Genomic DNA, 27656 nt, shown 5'->3' on the forward strand with positions numbered 1-27656 from the left:
GGCATTGGCCAGGGTATGGCGTATGCAGGGAAGGCCGGACTCTGGTCCCGGCGGGACTCTGCGGGGCTCCTGTACCGCCGGAGAGCCGCCCGGTCACGGAGATGAGGCGGGGGGCAGCTCCCTGGCTGGCAAATGGGGACTTGTACCCCCCCGCTACATCCTGCCGGCTCGGCCGGCGGGACTGACCGCCAGCACAGCTCGGAAAGGTTGGACTGGGGTGGTGCCAGGCCCAGCTCCTGACCGAGCCGGCGGGTGAGCCAGGGAGCGTGGGGCAGAGACGGAGAGCGGGACAGGCCGTGCCCTTCGGCAGCCAGCGGTGACTGCAGTGAGTGGGGAACCGGGGGTTGAATGGACCAAACAACAGAACTGCAGGAAAAAAAAAGTATTTCCCACCTGTGTGCAAACAGGTATTTGCACCAAGAAGTAGCATGAAGGGACTGTTCTTGGCAGGGACTTCACATCAGTAGCTGCTCTCCTTTCTTAATAATGACAGTTAGTGAAATCATTGTTCCAGCCATGGCCCATTAGTCTTATCTGCTTCCCTAAGAACACTAATGGTTAATGTTTTATTCCTTCAGTGTTCTTCTTGTGCCAGTATCCCCAAAACAGGTCTTTAGGGTGAGGAGCTGCTTGGGTAAAGACTGTAGCTGTCAGACTGCTTATGCATAAGATAAAGGCAGGTTTCCATAGGGGCAGTTCATCTCTCTGCTGGGGGTAAGGAAGGTGGTAAGAAGAGGATCCTTGGGCTCTTAGAGCACCAACCCTTTTGCTAGGAGGTAAGCCAGTCATGAGATCTTTGCCACAGGGTATTCCCTCTGCTGCTTCCCTGGGCTCTGTTTGGTTTGATTTTGCAAAGGAGGGCAGTTGAGGCCTGACTTCCCACAGTTTCACCGTGCAGCAAGAGCAGGGCAGGCCCCATGCTGCTGCCTGTGAGGGTGCCCGGTGCAGCAGGGTCCAGGGCTGCAGTGGGGCTTCAGTGAACCCAGGTGGGAGCTGACTCCGATCTCCCTGCAGCAGCACTCCTACAGTGCGGAGAGCCACCCACCCTGGGTGCTGCCAGCTGCTGCAGAGAGGTATTTTGTTTGTGTGGTGGTTTTCTGGAGGAATTGGAGGGGGAGGTTGTGGCCTCTGAGACAGTGATGAAAAGCAGCCATCAATAGAGGAATGGAATGGGTGCTCTGGGAAACCCACAGTGGCTCCAGGGACTGTGAGTCAGGAGGGAGGGGGGCCCTCATCTCTGATGGATCACAGCAGGAAAGTGGGATTGTTGTTCTGTTTGTCTCACACAGTTCCAAGTGTGATATGCAGCAGCTGTTTTGTAAAGTTTCATTCCCTTTGTCTCCTGCAGTCATCTTGTTTGTTTTTCTTCCCCCTGTGCCTGGCTCTGCCTGTTCTCTCCTTTGAGAGACTGATTTCCCTCTGGCAGGGTTTTCCTTTTCTGGCCTTCGCATCTTTCAACTGTTTCTCTTCCCTTTAGTTGTACCTTAGGGGTTTTTCTCCTTCCTCTGCTCTTAGTAGCTCTGTGGCCCCTTGTCTGCTCTCTGGAGATGGTGCGAGTGTGGAAGATCCTTAACCCATGGAGTCAGGATCTTCTGTGAGCACACCCACTAACCTAGGCCTTGTGATTTTATGAAAAGAGAGAAGAATAAAAGAAATTAAGAGAAGGTTGAAGGTCTTCTTGTAGGGAACCAGTGTGACCTGCCCATGGGATGGAGATCCAAGGGCTGAAGCTAAAGATTGCTTTGTCTGGCTTTCTAAGACCAAGGACAGGCAGGAGTGCTGTGCCTGTGTGTAGGCATGCTTGCTTCTGCCCTGCCATGGGCACGGACTGGCTGTCCAGTAGCTCTGGCCTGTGGAGATGGGCAGCTCTGCGAAGAAATGGGTTGCAGTGGCAGAGGTGTTACCTGTCACCTGAGTCTTTTCTTGGGGTGATCCTCTGTTACTCTCAAGGTGTGAGTAGTTGGTTTTGTACCTCTGGGCTGGGATTAGGGCAAGCAGTCTGCATTCTGTCAGAGGGGAACCTGTGATTTGCTAGCCCAAGGGATTCAGGCTGTACTCTTCCCTTCTTTTCTAGACCAGAAGAGCTGCAAACCACTGCCATTTTCATGCTGCCCTGAGGAGAATCCACTGGCTGTGGTCAGCTGGTGCTTAGCCACAGTGGCTTGTAGCACCAAGTGTCCTGTGAGTCTCAGCACTGACTAGATCAGCTGATAGTAACAAGGAACACATGTGGAAGCCAGCAACTGATTTCACAACAATGAGATGCCTCACCCACCAGCTGCTCAGGAGGTTGTTGGGTCGCTCACCTCTGTGTGTGCCAGGGCGATTGAGTCAAAGTAAAGGTCCTATCCTCAGTCCAAAGCAGTCACCCTTGCGGCAGAGCTGCAGTGCAAGACCTGGGCTTGTGACTGCCACTGATGTGGTCAACTACTGGCAGAAGGTGTTTGAGACAAATGGGATTCCTGAAGCACGAGAATCCAGTGAATATATTGTGTCATTTGTCCTGGGAGCAAAAACAGTTAAGTAATAGGAAACAATAAGATCTGTGTATGCCTCTCACTTTTGTCATTTTGATTGAATCTCTTGCGTTCTTTTTATCTCACTCATAGGAAGTAGAACAACTTTTCCTTCCTTGAATGGCAGAGATAGTGAGGCATAGTTTATCAATGCTGGTAGAATACTTGGGGTCTCTTAAATGTCCTCTTTTGCAGAGACTGAAGTCTAACACAATGACACATACCCATGCTGTACCCTCACTTGCCTGGTGGAATGGTTCTTAATTTAACCTATTCTTTCAAACCCTGAAAAGAGGCAGAAGAGCAGTTGTATAGCTTTGTCTTTAAACATGCAGATAGGTTCTCCTAATTGTGGTTTCTAGCAGTCCCAGGCACATGTGTTTGTCAGCATGCTGGGGTCTCCCTGGAGGATGCCCTTGGGAGGGTGCAAGGGACACCCAAGTGCATAGGTTTTAAAGTGAACTTGTCTTCAGTTTCAGAGCTTGAATTCCAAAAGCCTCTGCACTCCACTTACAGCAGTGCATCAGGAGCAAATCCAGCAGCTGAGCAACAAGCGACTAGAAAGGTAAGAGCATCATCTTATAGTCGTTCCTTTGGCGAGCTTTCCTTCAGTCTTAAAGCGGCCAGAAGAATGGTGGCAGAGAGAAAGTAGGGGACCATTAGCAGCTGACATGTCAAGTAGCAGTGCTGTGTCTCTCATGGTGACTCAGGTGATGGGCATTTGCTATTGTCGGTTAGCAAATCACCTGTCTGTCCTGTCTGGGAGCAAAGAGGGTTTAACTGGCAGTACTGACTCTGAGTTGGGTACACTTTCATTAAGCCCTTCTGTGCTTACAAAATTTAACTTTGGCCCCTTCTGTCTGATTCAGCACTCTCTTGAGCTGCCAGTCCTATACTGGTCTGTGTGTTGCTGTGCATTGCTTTCTAGGCTTTCCCAGCAGAGGGATTTCCCTGGTGTTTAGAATTATCCTTGATTGCTGTAGCTTTGGTCTCCATTTGGCTTCCATTTGCTTGCTCTGCGTAAGGGATTCTCTTAGTGCAAAAATGAAATGGGTTTGGTGTGAAGGAGCTACCTGTAATCAGGCTGGACCTGGGGAGTAGTGTGTGGGGAGAGGAAGTATTCAGGAACTTGGATCATTTAGAAGGTTGGGAGATGCTTGGGACTATGTTTGGAGGTAGCATCTTCCTGCTTGTTTACATGGGTGTGTTTATGATGTGGATCCTCATTTTGCTGTGCAGATTAATCCTGCTTTGTCTTACGCAGAATAGGTTGTGAGGGTTTTTCAGGGAGTCAGTGTGTTAGCAGTGGTTACTGTTTGTAGGATCCGAGTGTCTTCCCTGAAACTTTCCTGCTGCTTTTGAGTCCTGTGTTAGGAGCAGAAATGCAAAATTCCCAGAGCTGTTTGACTTTCAAGTTGCTCTGTCTTAAGTGCTGTTAAGGTTGCAACAAATATCTGCTGTTCTACATGAAGAAGTGAGGTATGATGCCTCGCAGCAGCTGAAAACATGGCCCCAAAATTCATAGAATCATGTAATCATGGAGGTTGATGGGGACCTCTGGAAATTTAGTCCACCATTCCTGCTCAAAGCAGGATCAACTAGAGCAAGTTGCTCAGAGCCATGCCCAATTCAGCTTTTAATATATCCAAAGACAAATACTATACAGTCTCTCTGGACAGCCTGTTCCAGTGTTTGACTACCCTCACAGTGTTTTAAAAAAAAAAAAAAAAAAAAGGGGTGGTTCTTAGGTTTAGATGGAATTTTCTGTATTTCAGTCTGTGCTCTTCGCCTGTCTTTTCACTGGATACCACTGAAAAGAGTCAGGCTCCGTCGTCTTCACTGCATCTCACCACATACATATGGTTATTAATGAGATTTCCTTCCCCTGACCCCTCAGCCTGAGCCTTCCCTTCTCAAGGCTAAACCATCCCAGCTCTCAGTCTCTCTCCTTGTATGTCAGATGCTTCAATCCCATAATCCTCTTAATGGTCATTTGTTGGACTTACTCCAGTATGTCCCATGTCTCTCCCTGTACTGGGAGTCCAGCACTGCAGATGTTTCCTTCCAGTGCTGAGTAGAGGGGAAGGATCCCCTCACTCGACCTTCTGGCAACACTCTGCCTAATGCAGCTCAGGGAGCCATTGGCCTTCGCTGCAAGGGCACACTGCTGGCTCATGGTCGGCTTGTCCACTGGCTCCCCAGGGCCTTTTCTGCAAGGCTGGTTGGCCCTCAGCCCTCTTTTCTGTCCAGCTGGTTGGCCCTCAGCCTGTACTGGTGCATGGGGTTATTCTTCCCCAGTTTATAGGACTTCATGTTACTTTTTGCTGGATTTCATGAGGTTCCTGACAGCCTATTTCTCAAGCCTCCTGAGGTCCCTCTGAAAAGTCACACACCCATCTGGCCTGTTAACCACTCCTCCCAGTTTTCTGTCATCTGCAGACATGCCAAGGGTGCTCTCTGGCCCTTCATCCAAATCACTGCTGAAGATGTGCTGTATTGGCCCCACTGTTGACTCCAGGGGCAATGCACTAGTCGTTGGCATTCAGCTGAACTTTGTGCACTGCACATGGCCCTCCAAGCCTGCCAGTTCAGTCAATTTTCAGTCCACCTCATTTATCTAGTTCATACTTCATCAGTTTGTATATGAGTATGCTATGGGAGACAGTATCAAAACCATAAGGAAAGTCAAAATACACAGTATTGATTACTCTCTCCCCATGTACCAAGCTAGTCACTGTGTCGTGAGTGAGGATATGTCATGAAGATACGTCTGTCAGGTTGGCCAGGAATGATTTCCCCTTTGTAAATCCATGCTGACTACTCCAGTCACCTTCCTGTACTTTGTCTGGAAACAATCTCTAAGACTATTTGTTCCATCGCTTTCCCCAGTATCATGATGAGGCTGACTGGCCTGTAGTTGCCCGAGCCCAGTGCTTGTTTGCAAACTCTTTTGTGGAAATGGAGCTCGCACAGCTCCCTTAGAGTGCACATGCACGTTGCGTGGGTGGTTGAGAGCCTTAGGGGTGTCTGGGTTGCTCACCCAGACAGGGTTATCTGGTTAGTAATGAGGTAAGCGTGGTATTGAGAGATTTTCTGTGTTGTAGAGTGTAGTCCTAAAGTGTTCACACTTGCTTTTGCCTGCCACAGAATGCCGGTGCAGTATGTGCTTGGCGAGTGGGATTTTCAGGACCTGACACTGAAGATGAGACCCCCAGTATTTATTCCTCGGCCTGAAACAGAGGTATGAATGTGGAGAACGTGGCGGGGTGGGCTTGATTCTGTGAATTACATCATACAATACAATCACAGCATGATTATGAAGGTGCCCTGCATATCGTGAGGTTGTAGTGATGAGGTCAGATCACTTCTAGAACACAAGGGGATTCTAAGCTTATGATCTGGAACTGATGCTGGTGAACTTTGCCTGCTGGCTCAGAGCAAGAGATGTTGCAAGCTAGCGTATCACTTAATTACTCGGAGATACAACTCCATTGATGGAAGGACTTGGCCTTCTTTCCTTATTTCTGCTATAATAATGACTCCTAGAAGTTCAGAACCTATACTGCTATGTCTCAGTGGCTGAGTACTTTAATACAAGGACAAGAATCTCAAAGTTGTCCAAATACTGTTAGCAAAATCCTGTGATAGTGGAAAATGGTAATGGACTCTGGGGAGCTTGTTTGTCCATGTGCAGACTAAACCAGTGCAGGCTGGTAGGAGATGGCACCTACCACCTGTCTGATGACTCCGCAGTGGTTTCTAGACAAACACTGGCAACTGAAGGGGTGTTTCCTGAGCTGTAACAAAACTAACACTGAAAAATTATGGGTAAGTTCTGACCTGGGCTGGAGTTAAATATGAGTATCAGTTATAAGAATGTAAAGGACAGCTATACATGATCAAGGTAAAACTGTTTTCCCCAGGAAAGGGGAAAAACCCAGAACTCCATGGTAATGCTTTCCCTGACAGTAGCCTAGCTTTCAGTTCATGGACCATCCTAGCTAGGAAGTCTTTCTGTTTACTAGTCCTCAGGAGGTGTTAGGTTTAGTAAGGTGGGTTTTTTTTGTTTTGGGTTGGTGGTTCTTTTTTTTTTTTCTTCTGGGAATTTGTTTGCTTTTGAAGCCTGTGTTAACTTCTGGGGATGAAATGGTCTCCACAGCTTGTCCATTTAGGGGTCTCAGAAGCTTAAACCTGTTTTCAGTCTGACAGTAATTTCTTCAATCATTTGCCTGCTGCTTGGTGACTTGTACTATGCTGGCCTTCTGCTTAGGTCTCTGTAAGTAGGGGCCCACGCTGTAGAAAGAACGGAAAGGATTGTTCAGACAGAATGTCCCCTACTGCCAGTGTCAGAAGTGATGCCAGGGCTGAGTGGGCTGTGGACGTGGGAGGACCACCTTTGCTTTTTCTGGGGAAGGGTTAGCATTAAGAATGTATGAAGAAAGCAGCAGCTCACTTAAGAGAGGATGCAGTCTACAGAATCCTCATCTGACACCTTTTATTACACAAAGGCAGCTTACGCTTCCCTTGTGCCCTCTGAAGAAGATGGTGCTACTGAAATCTGTGAGAAGATTCCAGGCAATTTAGTGGGAATCAGCACAACTACCACTTAGAGATCATCTAATCTCAGCCTGTAGAAGAATATTCAGAACCAGGTTTGTTTTGGTGTGGGGCATTCAGCAGCATCTCACTGAGAGCCTGCTGGGCCCTAATTCATCGTGGTGACACTTGTGTCCAGAGAAGGTGTGAGCTCTCTGTTGCATCTGGGTTTGATCGCTCTGTGGTGATTAAGTTTGGAGATAGGGCTCTAAGGAATAGTTTTGCCAGTTAGAGCCCAGTGATGGTTAGCTTTGTTATTGTCAACAGTATTTCTGCTCCAGTTGATTCAAGAGTGTTTCCAATCTCTAACTCTCCATAATTTGTGGATGCAAAGTGAGCGTTAAAACCAGGGAGAACTTGCATGTCTGCAAGTCAGAACATCTGCTGGCAAGGCTTCCTCTGGTGCTGCGCTCTAATTCTTTCCATGAAGTGCCAGGCTTCAAACAAAGGCCTATTGTGTGGAGTGGAAGCCAGGGTGGCTAATGCCTGAGAACGCTGTTAATTGTGCCCACATGTGTGATTTTGGTAAAAGCATCTCCACTGGCCCAAAATAAAATGCAGTCCTGTCTAACATGCTGTGTTTGGAACCACTTAACATACCCTGGTGCAAAAAAGCATAAACAGCTTAACTCAAACCTCATCTCTCTGGGAAAACTTTATTTGATGTGTCACAGTACTTAGTATGAAGGCACATTTTTAGCACATTTATTATGGAAGGTCAGAAGTTTATGATGATAGCTCAGGAATGGAGCTCTGTTGGCAACTGAGAATTTTCTTGTGATCTGATGCTGGGGATGTTACTTGGACAGGAAGAGCATGGGGACAAGATCCAGCTATTTAGCAGCACCTGACAGGACATAGCTTTAGGCATGTGCTGCTTCCAGGAACTGTGTACTCAGTGTAACCTGTTGCACAAAGTGAGTTGGTGTCCATATCCTTTCCTTCTGCTAGGAAGGAAGGGCTAGTTGTCTCTGACTCAGAGCTTTGTGTGATGTGTTTGGGTTGGGGTTTGCCTATGTTTTGTTTCAGAGTCATTTTTCCAGACTTCACTGGAATTAAAAACCATAGTGGAAACATCTCCTCTCAAAAATACTGAAGTTAGTTCTATCTGTTGCTCTCATTCTGTTTAGAATTTGTCTGCAGCATTCTTAAAACTGATAGTGCTGAAATTTTTCACCAAATAATACCTGTAAATAATCCTTGTCCTTTAGGAAGCAGTTCATTATCAACATTGATATCCCAGGTTCAAGTTGTTTATTTGTGACTGCACACACAAGCCACGTGGCATTTCTTGTCCTTGGCTGAGTAAATGTGACTCCCTAAATTGACTTGCTAGTATAGATACACAAGCAGCTGCAAAATTTGCTTTCCAGTTATATTTATGCAGCTTCTGAAAATGCTTCTGCTTGTTGATTCAAAGACTAAAAGGAAGATCAGCCATCTTTATCATGAACATTTTGTTCTACGGTTACAACAGAAGGGTTATAACTCTTGCTCCCAGACACGTTGGTAATGGCATGAAGGCAAACACAGTAGGACATAAACCACCAGCATTGTTTCAGTCCTGGGGACAGAGGGACACATGCAAAGAGAGAAGCTCAGCTGTCTGCTTAATTTTGCCCTGTGTGAAATTTACCCCTTTTTAGCCTATTTACTGTTCTCTGGTAGCTGAGTCCTCTCCCATTTGCTCCCTCCGGGAATATTTTTTCAGCACATGTGGCTTCATTTGTCTGTTCCATGGGAATCCAAGTGGGGAGGGGGCAGGCAGCCAGAATTAGGAAACTAGCAGGTCCTGTTTAAGCTCTGAGAGCAGGGTAACAAAGCTGGTTGCATTCAGTCATGGCTTTTTGGCCCATAGGGCTGATAGATGTCTGCTCACAGAAGTATATTGTGTTGGAGGAGAGTTTTGTTAAGCAGTCCTCAGTCTCCCCTTCCTCCAGCTACCTGGCCCTACGTGAGCAAAGCTTTGGACTTGCTCCTGCAAGCAAGGGCTTGCAGAACCCAACATGCTGCCTGCTTTACTCAGGTGACCATCAGAGCCAGGCTTTGCAATGGGGAGGTGTTTGGGTCAAAGTTTAGGCGTGTGCTCAGTCTTGTAAATTGTCTTTGTTATGTGATTATTATTGTAATGTCAAGGACTCCCTATCTCAGCATTGCTTGGTCACTGTTAATGGATGAGAAAGACATTTTCACAAAGCAAGGCCGTCTGAAACTCGGGCAGCAGCCTTGTGGATCAGAGGGAAACTAGGACAAAGAGAAGGAGAACTCAGACAACCGTGGATATATCATTCTTTTTTTGTCCCGGCAAATATAGGCTAAATGAATCCTCACCAGGACTTCGTTAAGGAAAGGTGTGGTTTGATCCAGGACTTCTCCGCAGGAAGTAGTTCGGGGTATGTGGCTCACCGGGCTTTTACCCCTAGAGGGCACTCCAGGCTTAGGCTCGTGCCGTTACTGATAGTTCTATTTCTCATGAATTACTGTACGATTGCCACCGTTTCTGATCCCCTCCTCTCAGATGCTGTGCTTTAAAGCAAATAAAGGCTTAGCTGTTCAGTGGAAACAAAAATGGTCAAATTTTTTTATCCTTTGCAACTAATGTGTGGGTAGAGTCAGGTTCTTGGACATAGAGTTTTCGTTTTTGTTGGAGGAAGGCTGCTGGGGGAGAGTTCCGGTTCTGCTTGGGAGGATTGTCACAGTCTCACCATCCCCTCTGATCCTCAGGCCACCCAGGACTCCCCTGGTGACATCTCCTTGTCCTGTTGTGGTCTCAGCACAAGCTCAGACCCTGTGTAATTATTTTCTGTCTTGGCTTTGTTGTGGTGGCTGTGTCATGAGAACAGTCCATTGTCCTGTAAGGTGGGTAGACTGACTGTAGTGTGAGGATGTGTGTTCAGCCTGGGAGACATCTTAGGGAAAGAAATTACAGGTCTATGCCGTGTTGAACATTTTTTAGTAGTCATGCAAAAAAGATTGTGGCTACAGTCTCCTGTGAGAGCAAGAAAAAAGACAGTGGATCAGACTATATTGGTCTGTCTTGTGCAATGTACTGTGTCTGATCACATGTAGCAGATGTTGGGGACAAAATTACAAGGGAAAAGATGGGTATGGAGGGATCCCCCCTTCTTTTGACAGTCAGCAGTTAATGGCTGCTCTTAGCCCAAGCTGGATTTGGGGCCATCCTGCTTCATAATCAATAATGGATCTGTCCTCCATTGATTTGTTTAATCCTCTTTTGAGTCTGTGTCTAGCCCCATGACATCATCCGACAGCAAATCTTTCTAATTTGGTATTGTAAAGTATTTTCTTTGCTTCTGGGGCTGCCTGCTCATTTGACAGGAAAGCCCTTCTTACTGTGTGTGTAACACAAACCATTCATGCCCTTTATAGAATCTGTAATTTTTAGTCCTGTCGCTGTCTAATCAATTCTTTTTCCACCTATGACTTTTAACTTGTTTCCCAAGACAGGTTGTTTCTTTCCCACGGTAACATGCTCAATACACCAAAACCATTGTTGTTTACTTGCGTCTGTCAGCTGAATGGCAGTCATTGTGTTGGGCTGTTCTGAAAAGCAGTTTAGGCAAAGATTTGCTCAGAGAAGCCTTTCATGAAGTTTAACCTTACTTCTAGCTAAGCGTAATCATTAACCTTTCAAGAAAGTCAAGCACAGAGAAAAGGAAGGATTTTTGCTTCCTGACATGTATATGCAAATATACAGATAGCAAGGTGGGGCCTTTCTCTGGTGCTTTATGTCAAAGCAGTGATTCACATTTTCTGGTTTAATCAGTGCTAAAAGGAAGCTCTTGATGCCGAATGGCCTTTCATTTCCCTAATTTCTTTGCCACAGATGGTTAATTTTTTTGAAAGGTCAAAAGGTCACAGTGGCTAGTGAGTACAGGCATTGATCAGGAGTCAAGAGACTTTTTTTTCATAGTTTTTCCTCTGATCAGTTGTCTCTTCAAAGGAAGGCTGTTTCATTTTGCTGTGTTACTGGCTTCACAGTTTCGGAAATTAAAAGGATAATGGTGCTCTATCTTGCACATGGCTTGAGATCCTTTCTTGAAATATAGATATGTAGACTCCTATAAGGTATATCGAACATAAATGCAATAGGGCATTATTTAATAGATCAAAAATTAACTGCTATCTGTCAAAATGTAGCTGTAAACAGACATGCTAAAGTTGCAGCACTGCTATTGTGGCCTCACACAGATCAGATTTTGCCCACATGATAGGCAATATTTTATCAGTATGTTGGAGAAAAACAATGTTTTCTCAAAGTGGGCTGTGGCACAGAGGCTGGGGAATGGGAATTACGAAGGGAGCCTGGTTTTGCCGCAGAGCAATTGGAATTGCCCTTTAAGCTAGGCACAAGTGTTTAATAGGATCATATATGCAGAGACAAATAATGCAGCCTGTGCCTTGTGGCTGAGGGGCTTCACTGTCAGAAGATCTTGGAGAAAGATTTGAGGCTCTTACGGGTATTCTGACCATGAGCACCCATTTTCAGCAGGCTGCCTAGCAGGCTAATGTGATTCTTGCACGTGATAACAGGGGACTGCCAAATCCAAATAATCTGTGTACTGCAGTAGTGGAATAGTTGCAAAAATCTTATGTTACTGACCAGTTGAGAAAGAAATGTAAAAGAAGGTTTGGCGAAGAACCAGTAAATAGATTAACAGCTGGAAGAAATCTGCCTTGTTGTAAAAGACTTGTAGCTCATCAAAGACAAGTTAATTACCTGGCACAGGGAGCAGAAATTTGATAACAGAAGTCTCTTTGGTTCCATAAGTGTACAACAAGCACCATAAATGCAGGCCAGAAAAGGTGCACATTTTTTACAGAGTATAATAGATTACTGAAACAGTTTAGCAGGAATCTATTGCTGGCCACTTTAAAATCAGGACAGGATGTTTTCCCAAGACAGATTTCTTGTTCAAAAGGAAATGGAGGAAGAAACAGGATTGTTCCTGGCTATCTGGCCAAGATGAACTATGGCAGTAGTTTCTCCTGGCTTCCTATGCAAGAAAAAAAGGCTGTGCTAGTGCAGAGGATTACTTTATATTTGGTGACTTCCAGGACAGACTCAAAAATGTAAATTTGAAACTAAAATCTGTGCTGAAGGCAAGGAAAGCAGCAGCTGTTCTTTTAAGTCATGCACAAACCTGTTCCCCAGGCTAACTTATATAGAATTTCCTTATATGTTCTCACAGATCTCTGTGTTCTTAATGCCTTTATTTTTTGCCCCTAAAAGAACTCTATGAAGTCATTAGCTTTTTAATCTCCCTTTTCTATTTGAAAGAGGGTCCTTATTCCTGTGAGTTTCAGCTGAGTAGCTTAGCTCATCAACAGTGAGAGCAGGATTTAGGACTAGAGCTGGAGAAAAGCAAACTATAAAATGTCTGTAATATGAGGGATTGGACTTGAGGGGATTTCCATGTGAACAGGGGAAAAAAATCCCTAAACATTTCCTACCCGCCAGCTCCGTTTAGACATCCAAATAACTGGAACTTCAGAGCTAGGGCTTAGCATGCTGGACCAGTGCATCTGTCCAGGTGCTTCACGCAGCAGTGGTCAATACTGGTATCTGCAGAGAAGGAAAATGCCTTGCTTCTGGAGAGATGTGCCAAGATAGAGGTTTGTGCTGGAGACACGAGATGCAGCCATTTTAGAGTGACTTTGATCCACTGTTCCTGCCCTTCTGGGGTGTGGCTAAGTTTAGGTGTGGCAGCTGTAGTAATTTCTTTTGGGCACTAGCACATGCAGGTTGCAAAGGTTGCTGCCTTTTGGTGAAGTCATTTCTGGTGCTGTCACAGTCTCTTCTCCAACAGGAACTGCTTCTGTTTTGTGACAAAGAAGCCAAAGCCCTTCCTCAGTATTAGGTGTGCTTTTACCTGTTTGTCACTGTTTCTGCCTAAAGCTACCTTTACTTTCTGGATCAGTGGCTCCTTCTACAGTTGTTCTGGTATTTTGCTTTCTGTACATGTATAGGGGAAGTTTTATCTGTGTTGTGCAACGTTTTCTCTTTCTTGCTGTGGTGCCAGGCGGAAGAGCCTAGGACAAAAATACTGTAGCCTGCCTGCCCACTAAACACTGATCTGGTTTGGTGGCTTGCTTCTGGAAGGAGGGTACGTGGCAGTGATCTTCTAGGGCCATTGCCATGGAGTGAGGTGTCAGGTTTGGCTTCCTGGTGTGTTGTCATGTGCTGACTGGCAGCCAAGTGGACAAACAGGAGGGGAGGGGTGATTCAGTTAGTATCAGATCAGGCTCCATGGAAAGTCCTGGATTCTGAGAACAGAAGTTTCTGGAAAGCACACAAATAAGTAGAACATTCCCGGGAAGTGTGCGAGAGCAGAGAGAAGTTTATCCAGGTTTTCATGTGTCTTTTGCTTTCCTTGTCCTGTTTACTAACCTGGGAAGTTAGACCTTCTTGCCACCCTGTCCTGTCCCCTTGGAAACTTGTCTTCCCTGCTTTCCCCAGAGCATGTGGGGCACGAAAAAAGGGTGTTTCCAGGGAATGCAGTGTGAGTTTGTGACCTCCACCCTTGCCTTTCCCATTTCTTCCCTCCTCTGTTTTTTCTTAGCCTTGTACTTTTAATCACAGAAACATCAGATGGTTCTTTCACTGTTGTTGGACTGTAGCACGTGATTGCCTCAACTCTGGACTGCCGCACAGCTCTGTAGCCACCACTGAGCAGCAAGAATCTTTGCTGTTTCCTCCCGACTGTCTTGGTGCTGAAAGCTGCCTGACCTTGTGCTGTCTGCTCGTTGGAGCTGTGCAGCTGTGGAGCTTGTGGTTTGGGTGCTGGCAGACACTGTCCTCATGCTTTCTTTGTGCAGCTGCGGTTCCAAGAAATACAGTGAACTAGAGACCTGGCCACAGGGAGTGGGAGGCAATACCAAGAACCTGTCAGAACATGGGTGTGTGCTGGGGGGGGAAGTGTTGGGGAACCAGAGTTGTGGGTGGAAGGGTGAGGTAGAGGCTCATGGGAAGCTGGAGGTGTTCACAAAGTTTTGCCTTTGTTTTACTCAACAGAGAAGATGGCGGGGGGCGGGGGGGAGGGAAATGCAACCAAATAAACCAGATAAATGACAGTGTGAACTTAGGGTGAATCAGGCGGTGAAGCAAGACTTCCTGGAATCACAAGGTGAGAGCAGGCTGTGCATGGCTTGGCTAGGAGACAAAAGCTTGAGAACCTCTGAGTGCTGGAAATTAAGTAGCATGGGAAGCAAATATTTGTGTCCCCTATATATGGAACCACCTGTAATAGGTCTCTTCTAGACCTTGAAAGTTCTTCTTTTGCTTATCAGGGCCAGATATCCTTCTCCCTCCCAAGGATGTCCTGCATTTTCCTCTGTAGATTTTTAAATTTACTTCTGGCGAAGATATGTAGGGTCTAGATGCTGCCACCTTCTCCCCACTCCGTTTTGTGCTAAGCAACAGAATTTAGGTCCCTAAAAACCTATCACTTGATGCCTGCATCACTTCTAGCCCAGCGCAGTGTAAAAACCTGTTCAGATACTTTGCTTTGCGCCTAACTTACCACCCTCAAGTTTGAGGTGGCTGGTGCTCTTGACATCCTCTTGAATATCTGAACAAAATTCTGTAAAATGGGGGTGAAGGGGAAGTTCACTGATTATTGCTGTGCAAGAGGAGTTTGCAACATGCAGAGAGATTGGGATTTAGTCATGCTGGTAACTGCAGAGCTGTGAGCTGGCCCCATTCTTAAGCCTAGCCTGTTGCCCCGACTGTCATGCTGTCTGCCTGTACCGGGTGACATAGGCCCTGGAGCACACTGACATTGCTGCTGTGCCCTGGAAAGGTGCGTGGCAATCCTGCAAACTGCAGGGGAGAGGACAGCTCTGAGGCAGTTTAAGCCATGCATAAGATCTGACCTTTTCATGAGACTTCTAGCTCTTCCTCTCTGCTGCTTGAACATCTCTGTACACCCATCTATTGCATGAAATGTGCAATCTGCCCCTGCAAGCAGATGTCAACAGCTCTGAGTTGTGGGGGCTGCCCAAGCCATGTCCAGGCCCCTCCTATCCTTTCACCTTCATGGCATTGCTAGCAAAAGCAGAGAGAGGTTTTTAGTTTCTCTTTGGGTTTGTCTGTTTGCTATTCAGTCCCTCCACTCTTTCCAAAAGTGGCTTTTGCTGGGGGAAGTAGCTTCTTGCACAGACTAGGGGAGAAAAGATATTAAAAATGTTCCATTTCCGCACTCTGACACAAATATCACACTTATACCCACGTGTGTGTACACCACGCACACTGTAAGCAATAATTTGAATTTTAATAACTTCACAGTTAGGCATTCATCCTGTCCATTGGTTAGCATACTGTGGGTAAATGTGGAATCAGGTCACATTGCTAAGCTACTTTTTGAATTTATGATTTTACTTGCTCCTTATTTCAGCACTTTGGGGTGTGTTTTTTTATTTACAGTTTTTATCTACAACAGTAAAAACAGATTATTCAAGAGCAGGCAAGCACTGTTTGTTTAGATGATGTGGGAATCTTGTTCTGATCTTTGTGCCTTCTGCTTTTCTGCAGGAGGTCAGTTGCCCTCACACAACTGTAGACCTGCCTGTTCCTAACTGGAGTTTTAGGGACCCGTTTCCATGATCTAAAGTGGAAAGGTGTGGATGAGGCTTCAGGAGCGTTGGGTGCAATGCTCCGGTCTGCCATGGTCTTCTTTTGTGGGTTTGGGATGGTCACTGTTCTAGAGTTGCTTGTCTGGAAGTTGTGAGGATAAATGTGTTAAAGGTACTGAAGTGCTCAGCGTGTTGCAGGGACAAGCCAACTTATTTTTCCTCTCAGAGATTACAAAGACACAGTGATTGTCAAGTCTTTGTTTTGTCCAAAATAACATTTTTCTGTACTGAAGAACATTTCTCTCTCTGATGTATTGAATCCTGTAAATGGTGTAAATGAAAGTAAGCCCTTTTTGAACAGCCTGCCATTTCAGTTTAGAGTGGCAGGTTGTGGAGAATTTAGATTAATCACTTAGGCTGCCAAAGTGTTTTCTCTCATTTCCCAGTGGAATTTATATAATTTCATCTCTCAACCTTTAGAATTGGTGATCAAACTGATGCTTAAGATGGCTTTTAGCAATGCTGGCATTATATTAGCAGATGTTTGACTCTGAATCTGTTCAGTCTGAGATGTGGGGTATCCTACACAATAAAGACCACAGCCTTTGGCCATCTACTGTTGTCCCAGTTTCTGTGTCTGGGACTGGCATCTCTTTTTAGCACATTCTGCCTCCTTGCTGCTCTTCTCCAGCTGTGGCTCTAGTCAGATTCTTCTACAGAGGCAGGGAATGTCTGTCTTGCAGGGTATTTTGTAGTCTGTATGAACCCTGTAGTGCATGCCCAGAAATACTTCATCTCCCAAGATGAGATCTGAAGGTGGTTCTGCAAAGTGCTATAATTTATCAGTTTCCAGTGCTGACATCTTGGGAGATGATGGTGTGCTTGGAGAAGCACAGATTTTGGCCAGATCACTTGCTAAAACATGAAAAATACTGAGAAGAATCTGAAGAATGCTGTTCAAAATTATTTTGGATAACTTGATCATTCATGATTTCTGAAAAGGAAACCTAGTGGCAATGGCAGTGGGCTAACTGGACATACTCTGTATCATGGTTGCTGGGTTTTCCTGATTCTTTTACAGTTGTTGGGGAAATGTGGTTTTCATGTGTGAGCTGTAAGTAAAGAAAAAGACCATGGTATCACAGCCAAATTACAGAATGTCAGAATGTCTTATTCCAGTGCATTGTTTGGTCTCTACTTCTTGCTTTTAATACATACATAATTGCAAATTTAATTCAACATTGAATAATCTGTACTAGTAATTTTTTTCCCTGTCAGTTAGAATATACCTTCTGTTTTGCTTGCCGATTGAATTTATTTCATAAAAGAATTTATCTTCATACTTATTGAACTTTTTGACTGTAGTGAGATACTAATGTCCTGAAAAGGATGTAGTTTCTTTAGGATGCTACATTATTTTTAATACATTTTCATTTTGAACTATTATAATAAAGGTGTGTATTAGGAAAGTTAACTAGCCTTTTCCTCAGTATATGAAAAGCAAAGTAGTCAGGAAGTAGGATACAAAGCCTATGTAATACCAACATCCCTTTTTTAATATACATGTGGTAGAAACTGAAATCAGTCATGTTTAAGTAGGAGCTTTGGCAAGCTAAAATACTTTCATTGTGGAATGTGTAAAGTAGAAGTTCCATTTAAAAACTCCAAGCTTGAAATTACTAATGAGAAGCCTTAAGGAAGTTAATAAATGCTGACAGTAGTTTTACTGTATGGAAGTTATATTTGAACATTTGTAATCGATAACTTGTGCTACCCTGTGATCAGCCCTGGAGACAGATGGTTCTTCTGAGTTACTGCAGAGATTTCCTGGAAATACTTGTAAGTGACCAGAAATGGCTGGTATTTAAAAGAGTGATTTAATGTCTGAGAAGAATTTTTTGGGTGGCTCTTCTTCTGTAGTCTGGGAATCATCAGGACCTGCTTCCCCAAACCAGCTGTGGTTACAATCTCTGGCTGTCTCCATTGCAGAAGTGTTTTCAGAATGATTCATCTGGAGCTGTTAGCGGAAAGGCAAAAGCCATTTCTACCACAAAAGTGGGTAGATAAGTTGTTTTATTTTGCCCTGTTATCTGAGTGCTGGTAGTCCTCTAATGGTTTCCTACAGTCCTATTGGGATTCTGCATATTTTCCTCCATAATTGTCTAGGAAAGGAATCCCTGAGCAGTAAAAAGGAATATGTGATTTTTTGGAGGCTGTTAGCAAAACTCCCTTCTGAGTGCAGTGCCAGTAACAGCATGGTAACTGGAGCAGGGCATTGCAGAGTGGCTCCTCACACTGGCTGAGGCTAGCTGAGGTATCAGTCACCAAACTTAACTTTGCAGTGAAGACACGCTTCTGGGTGAGGCCTCTCAGGATAGTGCCCTCCAGCCTGTGGGCTGTTCTTGTTCCCTCTTGGGCTTTTGGGTATGAGCACAGCAGAGCTCATTGCTGAGGGGCACTGGAAGCTGTGGAAGGCAGAGGGCACAGTCTGGAGAAGCACAGAGGCTGTTGTCATTGAGTGTCTGGTGAGCAAAGGTGTGGGCATCTCTGGCTATTTCCAGCTCAACAGTTGGAGAAGATCTGAGAGAAAACAATGGAAACAGTTGAAGGTGCTTGTTGTTAAAAAGCCTCTGAAGGCCCCAAAAGGCTGTGAAGAGGAGCCTAAAGAAAATCCAGGAGAACAGTGGTTCCTGAAAGGCTATTGTTGGCAGAGCCAGGCTACTAGAAAAGCAGCAAAGCCAAACACAGCTGAGTTGAAAATGACAAAGGCTCAGAAAAGCTGATCTGAAGAAGTAGTGATGTTACTAGAAATATGGACTGTTTACACGTTCAAATAAACCAAATCTTTCCGTCTTATGCTTTCAGCAGGAGGAATCAAGAGGCAAACAGTTCTATTAAAATGGAGTGGTTTAAAGCTGCCTGGCTTTGCAAGGCCCAGATAATGTTGAAATATGCCTGGTTTTCCATCTTGGACTGTAAAGTAGTACAAGCTTCACTTCTGTTCTCTAAGCACTGGGTACGTGCTTGCATGCAGCGGCATAGTACCTTAATATGTTTAAAAGCAATCCATGTCTTTGTGGGAAACCTTAGAAAATATTGTCTGACTTTTACAGCCTGTGTCTCAGGTGCTCTGTTGCAGGGGATATTTTGTTAAAGCTCATCACAGAACGGCTTGAGTTGGAAGGAACCTTAAAGCTCATCTAGTCCCACCCCCCTGCCATGGGCAGGGACACCTTCCACCAGCCCAGGTTGCCCAAAGCCCCGTCCAACCTCGCCTTGAACCCTTCAAGGGCGGGGGCAGCCACAGCTGCTCTGGGCAACCTGTGCCAGTGTCTCACCAAACTCAGAGGGAAGAACTTCTTCCTTATATCTAATCTAAATCTACCCTCTGTCAGTTTAAAACTATTACTCCTTGTCCTACCTCTACACCCCCTGATAAAGAGTCCCTCCCACCTTTCCTGTAGCCCCTTTAAGTACTTGAAGGCCTCTATAAGGTCTTCCTGGACCCTTCTCTTCTCCAGGCTGAACACCCCCAACTCTCTCAGCCTGTCCTCACAGGGAGGTGCTCCAGTCCCCTGATCATCTTTGTAGCCTCCTCTGGACCTGCTTGAGCAGGTCTGTGTTCTCCTTATGCTGGAGGCCCCAGAGCTGGACACAGCACAGCAGGGGGCGTGTCACAAAAGCGGAGTAGAGGGGAAGAATCCCCCTGGGATGCAGCCCGGGACACAGTTGGCTTTCTGGGCTGTGAGCACACATTGCTGGCTCAGGGTCAGTTTTCCATCCACCAGTACCCCCAAGTCCCCCTCCTCAGGGCTGCTCTCCATCCACTCCTCGCCCAGCCTGGATCTGTGCTTGGGATTGTCCTGACCCATGTGCAGGACCTTGCACTTGGCCTTGTTGAACTCCATGAGGTCCACATGGTCCCACCTCTCCAGCCTGTCCCAGGTGCCTCTGGATGGCACATCCCTGCCCTGCAGTGTGTTGCCCACACCACACAGCTTGCTGTCGTTAGTTCAGTTGCACTGGCCATGTCACCAGCACTAGTCCCAACACCAACCCCTGAGGAATGGTGCTTGTCACTGCTCTCCACTTGGACATTGAGCTGTTGACCTCAACTCTTTGTGCCCATCATGCTAATTCCTTATCTACCTAGTGGTCCATCTGCCAAACTCACGTCTCTCCAATTTGCTGATGATGTCATGCAGAACAGTGTCAAAAGCTTTGCACAAGTCCATGTCTGTTGCTCTTCCCTTGTCCACCAGCACCTTGACCCCATTGTAGAAGGCCACCAAATTAGTCGGGCACAATTTGCCCTTAGTGAAGCCATGTTGGGTGTCACTAATCACCTAATTTTCCATGTGCCATAGCAGAGTTTCCAGGAGGATCCACTCCATGATCTTGCTGGGCACAGAGGTGAGACTGATTGGCCTGTAGTTCTCTCTTCTTCCTGTTTTCCCTTTTTAAACATGGGATAATGTTTACCCTTGTCCAGTCAGCAGGAACTTCACCAGACTGCCATGACTTCTCAAATATAATGGATAGTAGCTTAGCCACTTCACCTGCCAGTTCCCTCAGGAATCTCATCAGGTCCCCTGAACTTGTACCCTTTCAGTTTCCTTGAATGGTCTTGAACCTGATCCTCTCCTAGAGTGGGCAGTTCTTCGTTCTCTCAGTCTTTGCCTTCTGTGCCTTGGGTGGTGTGACTGGAGTCCTTGCTTGAGGCAAAAAAGTTATTGCGTATCTCAGCTTTCTCCATGTCCTAGGTGACCATGTCTCCCATTTCCTTCTGGAGAAGGCCCGCATTTTCCCTAGTCTTCCTCATCTCTAAGGCTTCATTTTTATATCTGTTTACATCCTCCCTCCCTACTTACTGCAGATGCAAATTGGCCTAGCAAGAAGGATGATCAACAGCAACAAATATCTTCATAAAAACTACAGCTTTGCACAAGGCATCTATTACACTGCACCCCAGTTAGGGTGATGTATCCAAGGAAGAGCTTATGCCCTTATGTACAAGCCTGCTCAGTTTAGGCTCCTGAAAAAGGCCATTGCTTTACTAAAGAGAAGCTGCTCTGCCTTCCAGGACGTGTTGCTTTATAATATTCCTGCACATACAAAGAACATGCAAGATTCCTCGTAAAAATGAAAGGTTGGTAATTTCCCTGGTAATGTCTTCTTGGCAAAAACAAGCCAGTTATTCTTTGTAAACTTTGTCAAGTTTTCTGGATTTACAGGAGAGATCCAAGAGCAGACCTCTCAAGTGGAGTAACCTAGGCATCATGGAGGCACCTTGGGCAGTAAGGCCTTGTTTCTGCACTGTCGTGCCATGAAAACACAAGGATTGTAGGGAGTTGTGAGCACCTGCTGAAGCTGCTTATGCACTCAAGTTGTTTATAAGGTTTCTGCCTTACAGTTTTCTCTGGTGAATATCAAGGGAAGTTTGTGCTGCAGCCTGAGAGGCATATGTGTGCTTTCTCTTGTAGCTATTCACTTATTTTCACAAACCTTAGAACTGTATGTCTTTGAGACCTCTGCTGCTGGTTGGATTTTATATGAACTTGTAAAGGGATTTAAAAAAGAGTAGATTGATGGGAGCGAGGAGGCAGCAATGGCAGAGATGCATACAGATCCAGTAGCATGGATGAAAATCTTTTCCATGTGACTTCATGCCAACAAAATGAGTAAATCCACAATCTGATATCCAGCTCATTTGGGTCATTTAGTAATTCATTGTCTTTGCTTTGTATCTGCAGGTTGGATTATTTTTTTAGATGCTGTTAAGAGTTGTGCATCTGCCTCCACATTACGTACCATACTGAGACAGTATCAAAATCTTAGATTTTTGAAGCTTACAAATTCTGAAAGCTGGAATTTTGGAGTAAATAAAATTCTGTTGCAGAAGATAACGTGCTCCAGCTGTTTGGTTATTGTTTTTCCCAACAGTGCTAGAAGATTTCAGAGGATTTGTGGGGAATTGTATCCTGAGGATTTGGTTACTAATCAAAGCACCCTGTGGGGGAGATAGAACTAAAGTGACTTCTGGCATGTCAGTTCCATTGCTGCCATCTGTGTTTTAAAAATCAGCAACAAAAATACATTTCATTGGGCTACAGACTCAAATTTAACTCCACTCCTCAGACCATAAAGGTGTGAGTCTAAACAGTAACCATAGAAATGTTTGGGTTGGTTTGATTTTTTTGTTAGGATCTTTTGTTTGTTTGTTTGTTTTTTCTTAGGATCTTGTCTCTTTAGTTTTGGAGGAAGAATCTCGAAAATGTGAGAAGAATTCAGACCTCTGCTTCCCAGTTCCTGTCCCTCATCCCATGATCCTGGAGATTGGCTGCGGCTCTGGAGCAATTGCTCTGAGTCTGTTGTGCAAACTGCCACAGGTGAGCTTTTTTCAGTGTGCTTGTGTTACAGGACAATCCCACTCTACTAGTCTTTGTAGACAACCTTCTTTGTTTTGGTGGGACTTCAGCAGCTAAGGTCTCTAACAGGCTCTATAAGTTCATGCTAGGTAGAAGAGGGATATTTAGGAATTGCTCTCCCCAGCTGTCCGTGGGAGTAGTGGAGACATAGTCAGAATGAAAGAAGCAAATGTGTTCATTATTCAGCTGTCACAGCTCGCTATTAATCACCTTAGCTTGAAGCACTGGTGGGTGTTAGTTTAAGCTAATATCCTGGGCTGTGGACAAGAGGGACTGAGGCACGGACACACACTCTATTAGTCGAATTTATGGGGCAGTCAACTCTCAAAATCACCTTACTGTGAATCAGAAGATCTTGTCTCTAGGAGACTGAAGACTAAATGAATGCAGGGAAGGGATTACCATGGAAGTGGCTGTACTTGGGATCAATATGACAAGCATATGTCACACTGCCACAACTGCCAAACCATTTTTTTTTTTTAAGTCTTTTGTTCTTTAATAACAACCCACACCTTTTGAACAGAGTGAAAAGAGCAGGAAGGGGACTAAAATCTGGATGACCGAAGCCCTTCTTGCCTCTGATTACTGTGGCATGTAACATGATTACTGAGATACTGTTGGTAGGCAGAAAGAGAATTGAATCCAAGATCTCTTTGCATGTGGTTGGGGGAAAAAATATTCCCCTTTTCTCAGAATTGCAGACTGGCTAGTTCCTTCTCATGAACGAGAACTGCTGTTGCCAACCCCTCCTCTTGGAGAAGTATAAGATTTGGTGTGTAAGAATTATATGTTGATGCCTGTGTTCTTCCTCCCAGTGACCTAATAAGGTTAATACTTGAGCTACATGACTTTAAAGTATAATTACTTTGATTTCCTGAGCTGTACTTTATGTTCTTTTCCTTGCCTGTTAAGTTAAAGAGCTTTGTCGGTCTGGTCCTGTAACTGGTAACAGTCCTTTCCCAGGTGGCTAACACAAACTGTTGTGCCCAGACAAATAAGGACTCTTGACTGATTGGAGTTAGTGGTAGCCACACTGACAGCTAACTGGAGTTTACACTCTGTGTGATCTCTTTAGTGTTTGAGCCAGAATTTGGCCCTAAGGTACTGATAAGACAACAGCAACTTTTTGCTTATGGATTCAGCTGTGTCCTTCAATTTAAGGGCCAGCTTCATGTGTGTGGGTTCTAGTCTCAGGCTGTAAAATTAATCCTCCTAGGAATGATGGCCAGTCACACCTTCATCTCCAAATGCAAAGCAGTTTCTTTAAGCATGCTTCCTCTATATAAGTACTTACCAACATCTGTGTTCAAAAAACATCAAAAAAACATTAAGCAAAGCAAAAACAAGTCAGGCCTTTGCCTGCACTTTTCCCAAGGTTGATTGGAAGGTCAAATAAATCTCTAACTGTGTAGTCTTATCTCTTAGTGTACACTGGAGGGCTCTCAAATACCTGATACACAGTCAAGTACATGCAGTCAATACACACAGTGAAAGTGGTGTAAGGACTGCAGTGGAGTAACTAGGCAAAAGGTGTCTGTATAACAGATGGAAAATGCCAGAACCACTGTCCAAGTTGTTGTGTTAGTGCTGGGAGGGATTCTGTCTGCATGAGAGAGGAGAAGCCTAGAACTTGATCTTCCTTTAAGCTGTGTCTACTCCAGACAAGCCAGAGTGTTGAGTCTCAGACTACTAGGGGCTATGAACATACCAGGTGATGTGAGTCAGTGTGACTCCATTGTTGTCAGCTGAGCAGTTTGGTCAGCAGCCTGTCTATTTTGGTAGACTGTTGGCAGTGTTGCAGAGTGCCTTCTGTCACGTTAGTGGCCTTCCTAGAAGTGACTCGTGATCCCATCAGTACCCTGAGAGGCATTCTTCATGAGCTATTCCTGTTAGGAGCCAAGAGTGAACAGTCAATTGCTGGTCTTTATCTTGCATGTCCTTTTTGGCAGAGCTCCTCTGCTCAGGAACCTTGATGTTGCAATACTTGTTTGGTGGTGTGTTTTTTTTCTGTCCTAGAGCCGGGTGATAGCTGTGGATAAAGAGGAGGCTGCTGTGAATCTCACCAGGGAGAATGCACATAGGTAAAAGCCCACATATTACCCATTTTTTATAAATCGTTGTTTGAGAAAGACCAAGAGTCCTCAATATTCGGACATGTAGTTGATGTTTATCATCACTGGAAACCAGAGAACATTTAGTTGGTTGAGCTCCTAAAGTGTGTAAGAATTCAGAAAAAAAAAAATTTATTTACCAGAGTGCTTTTTTCTTTGACTTGTGAATGTGCTTTGCAAAGACAGCAGACTAAATAAAGCAATAGTACTTACATGCTGTCTGTCTTCCAAGGATTTTCAAAGTGTTTCATGGTAACTGCTCTTATTCCGTCCTGTGAACTTGGAAAACTCAAGGCAGTGGGTGGTAAGAATGTGTATGTCACTGAGGAGGTTAAGGACAAATATAGCCTGAACCTTTCTCTGTCTGTCTCCCTGTATCATTATTACTGCATTTGTTTCTGTCGTTGCTCCTCTAGATACACACTCCAATAGCACTTTTACTCTGATGTGCTGGTGTGGTATCCCTCAGCACCCTCCTTGCAGTCCTGGCCTTGGTGAGAATGGTGCTGATAGGGCCTGTGCTGTTTGGATGACACCTGTGCTGTGGCTGGATGTTCAGGGCTGCTGAATGAAACATCTTGTGCCTGAAGTCAGGACAGACCTGTATCAGGTTGACTTTGTCCTTCCACTGCTGTAGCTGGTTCTTCTTAACTCAGGTTATTCCAGACTGTCACTGACAGTGAGCCCCAGAATCTTGGTATACTTTTGAGTCCAGGATCCCAGTCTCTGTAGACATTGTAAAAGGTACAGAGCTCTAGTATGTACTCTTATCCTCAGTAACTGCTGGGCCCTGGGCGTTATTTAGAGCAGTCTCAGGAAGGATTCCTACTGCTGCCTCTTATGGAGTCTAGGACAGCTGTGAGTCTTAAGAGGTGCTCGTTAACTGACATTTCTCTCCACAGGGCCTTTTTTCCCAAGCTGCTGCCAGAACTGGGGCTACAGAGACAGGCTGTCTCTGTTTCTGGCTGCACCGAGCTGCATCTCTTCACTTCTTGCAACCCAGTCCCAGCTCTTATGAGAGCCTGAAGTGATGTGTAGGAACAAGCTCTTCCCACACTTGTCACCTCACTGTTACCGTTTGCCTCGTAGTTCAGTTATAAGGAATAGGGAACAGAGATTTCCTTCTGATGTGTCAAGTTCTCTTGCAATTTTTCATAGATATAATAAAAGCTGGCCAGATTTTTGCTTCCTTGGTAGATTATTGCTCTGGCATCTGGGAAAAATAATCTTGCTTTTTAACGGGGCTTGTTGACTCAAGAATGGATGAGGGAGTGTAAATGCCATGCCAGAGAACCTCCTATTTCTCCATGCATGTTTTCATTGCATCCTTGTGATCTTGTCCATGGCATGGTGCCCTGTAGCTCTTGGGAGAAAAGCCAGTAGGATAAGCTGTGTTACTGCTTGACTGAAGCCAGTTTGGTTCCTGCCTTCTTTTCAGAGCTCCCTTATGATGGTTTTGTTCTCTAGATGCTTTGGTGAGTCTTTCTCTCGCTAAATCAGTCCTGGTGCCAGATGGCCCATCTGGGGACACTGCAGACAGATGCAGGAGTCCTCCCTTTCTTGACGCCTGTGTTTGCTGGCAGGGCAGTACTGTAGGCCCTCAGCAAAGACAAATAGGACTTGGGTATAAGGCCTTTGTCACAGCATGCTCGATGAACCCCGTTGGGTAACCTTGTGGTGTTACACTGAAGAGCTGGGAGGAAAACTCTGCCACTGTGGTAGGAGGAGAGAACATGCTGGGAGGAGCTGCAGTTTTGTTTTCTCTAGACATTGCCTACACTGGGGTCAGGAGTTAGGGGACAGTGCAGATTCTCTGCCACAGTGTGCTGTTGCTGGTCTGGGAATGGCATCTCCTGTGGGGGGGGCTTGGAGTCTTTCTGCAACTGCAGATCTTGACCACCTATGTCACCCTGACTTTGAAAAGTGCTTCCTCTGACATTGCTCAGATGTCTTCACAAAATCCAGAAGCAAAACTGGTGAGAAAGGAGAGAGATTTTGATGGGTGGACCATGTAGCTGAGGAATTAAGAGTCTCACACTCTCTGTTTCTGTGACCTCTCCTGTAGCATCAGGCTGCCACCAAGCACCAAGGCTACTTTCAGACCAGCCTCTCTTTCGTGTTGTAGGAGCATCCAAGGGAGCTTTGTCAGAGGCTTCCTAAGATTTATGGGGGGTCACTGTCTCAATTGTTTTCCTGTGTCAGGGAGCATATTCTGTATCAAGCTGGGATCTAGGGATGGATCATGCCAGGTTTGTGACAGACTGGAGCACCATAAGCACCATGCAGTGGCACTCTGGCAGTCTCAAGGTTGTTCTGTCTTGGATTAGAGTAGTGGGTCAGAGAGATCAGAATCTTGGGCAAGATTTCTCCTTGAGAAATACTGAGATCTTTATAGACTCGATTCTTAAAAATAATAAGCCAGCATGCTTCCTTGCTCCCTTGTCACAGGTAAAGGGGAGGTGTATGTATCTTCTTGTGCCTTCAGGGGTTCTGCTGGTGTCAGCACCCTGGGGATGTCTGGCTGCAGATGAAAGGCACTGACCATAACATGTATTTCACAATTAATGTGCACAGAGGCATCAGGGGAAAGAAAGATCATGAGTCAGAAACTAGTATCTGAGAGATCCTAGTGTGTATTTTAAATACATTATACTGTACAGTGTGTGCATGAGCTGTCCCTAAAGGAGTCCCTTTTCCTAGCTCTGTGTCTGCCACTGGGGTTCTGCTGAACTGACCTCCTGGTAGGGTGCAGTAATGTCTCATCACCTTAACATGGCATGTGAGGTGAGATGCAAAAATGCCTAGAAAATACATTCAGATGCCAGAAGATCTGTTAAGTTCTAGATCATAAAGGAGGCTGGAGAAAGAATGTAGCAAACACATGAGCATGTTGTCTCCACTTACAGTAGCAAGTTTACATATTTGAAGCAGGTGATTTTGTTGTGGGTTTGGTTTTTTGTGGTTTTGTGTTTTTGTTTCAGGGATGGTGAGCTTACCTGGGGGAGGCCTTGCAGATGTAGTTAATATGCAGCAGTGTGGGGGAATATTGCACCCTGGAATCACCATGAGTGCAGAGTGTGCTCTTTTTTTTTAATTTGTTCTTCAGGCAGAGAGCAGATCCTAAACTTCTCTTGTAGCTTGAGAGGAATCCAGCTGCAGTCAGTGGGGTAGGATATACGTGTATCAGATAAGAGATGGGATATTTAATGATTTGTTTATAGAACGTGCTATTCATGAATCCACAAACATGCCCCCTAATCTTTCTTCTTTCTGTCCTTGTATCTGGAATTTTACAGGCTGCAACTCCAGGAGAGGATCCACATCCTCCACCATGATGTTTCATACAGTAACTCTTTTCACTGTTATAATCTCCTTTGCCTTTCTCCTTTTTTACTTTGTGGGGGGGTGGG

At 45.2% G+C, this 27656-nt stretch overlaps 1 protein-coding gene across 4 annotated transcripts in view; it reads left to right on the forward strand.

The window, feature by feature from the left end:
• The first annotated feature begins 23 nt into the window (after window positions 1-23).
• The window catches only part of HEMK1 (HemK methyltransferase family member 1), a 33822-nt gene continuing 6189 nt past the window's right edge, over window positions 24-27656 (forward strand). For 2 of the 4 annotated variants that reach the window (XM_026857493.1, XM_026857496.1), the window contains exons 1-7: window positions 24-776; window positions 2075-2518; window positions 2990-3081; window positions 5664-5757; window positions 21944-22096; window positions 24152-24216; window positions 27543-27592. In XM_026857493.1, the coding sequence (XP_026713294.1) occupies window positions 2228-2518; window positions 2990-3081; window positions 5664-5757; window positions 21944-22096; window positions 24152-24216; window positions 27543-27592 (745 nt within the window). In that variant the 5' untranslated portion in view covers window positions 24-776; window positions 2075-2227. Of the gene's footprint in view, window positions 777-978; window positions 1074-2074; window positions 2519-2989; window positions 3082-5663; window positions 5758-21943; window positions 22097-24151; window positions 24217-27542; window positions 27593-27656 lie in introns of those variants that run through there. The other 2 variants (XM_026857495.1, XM_026857494.1) reach the window with 2 other exon arrangements.

This window comes from Athene cunicularia, assembly GCF_003259725.1.
Source record: "Athene cunicularia isolate RWA chromosome 12 unlocalized genomic scaffold, athCun1 chr12_part1, whole genome shotgun sequence".
Lineage (NCBI taxonomy): Eukaryota > Metazoa > Chordata > Aves > Strigiformes > Strigidae > Athene > Athene cunicularia.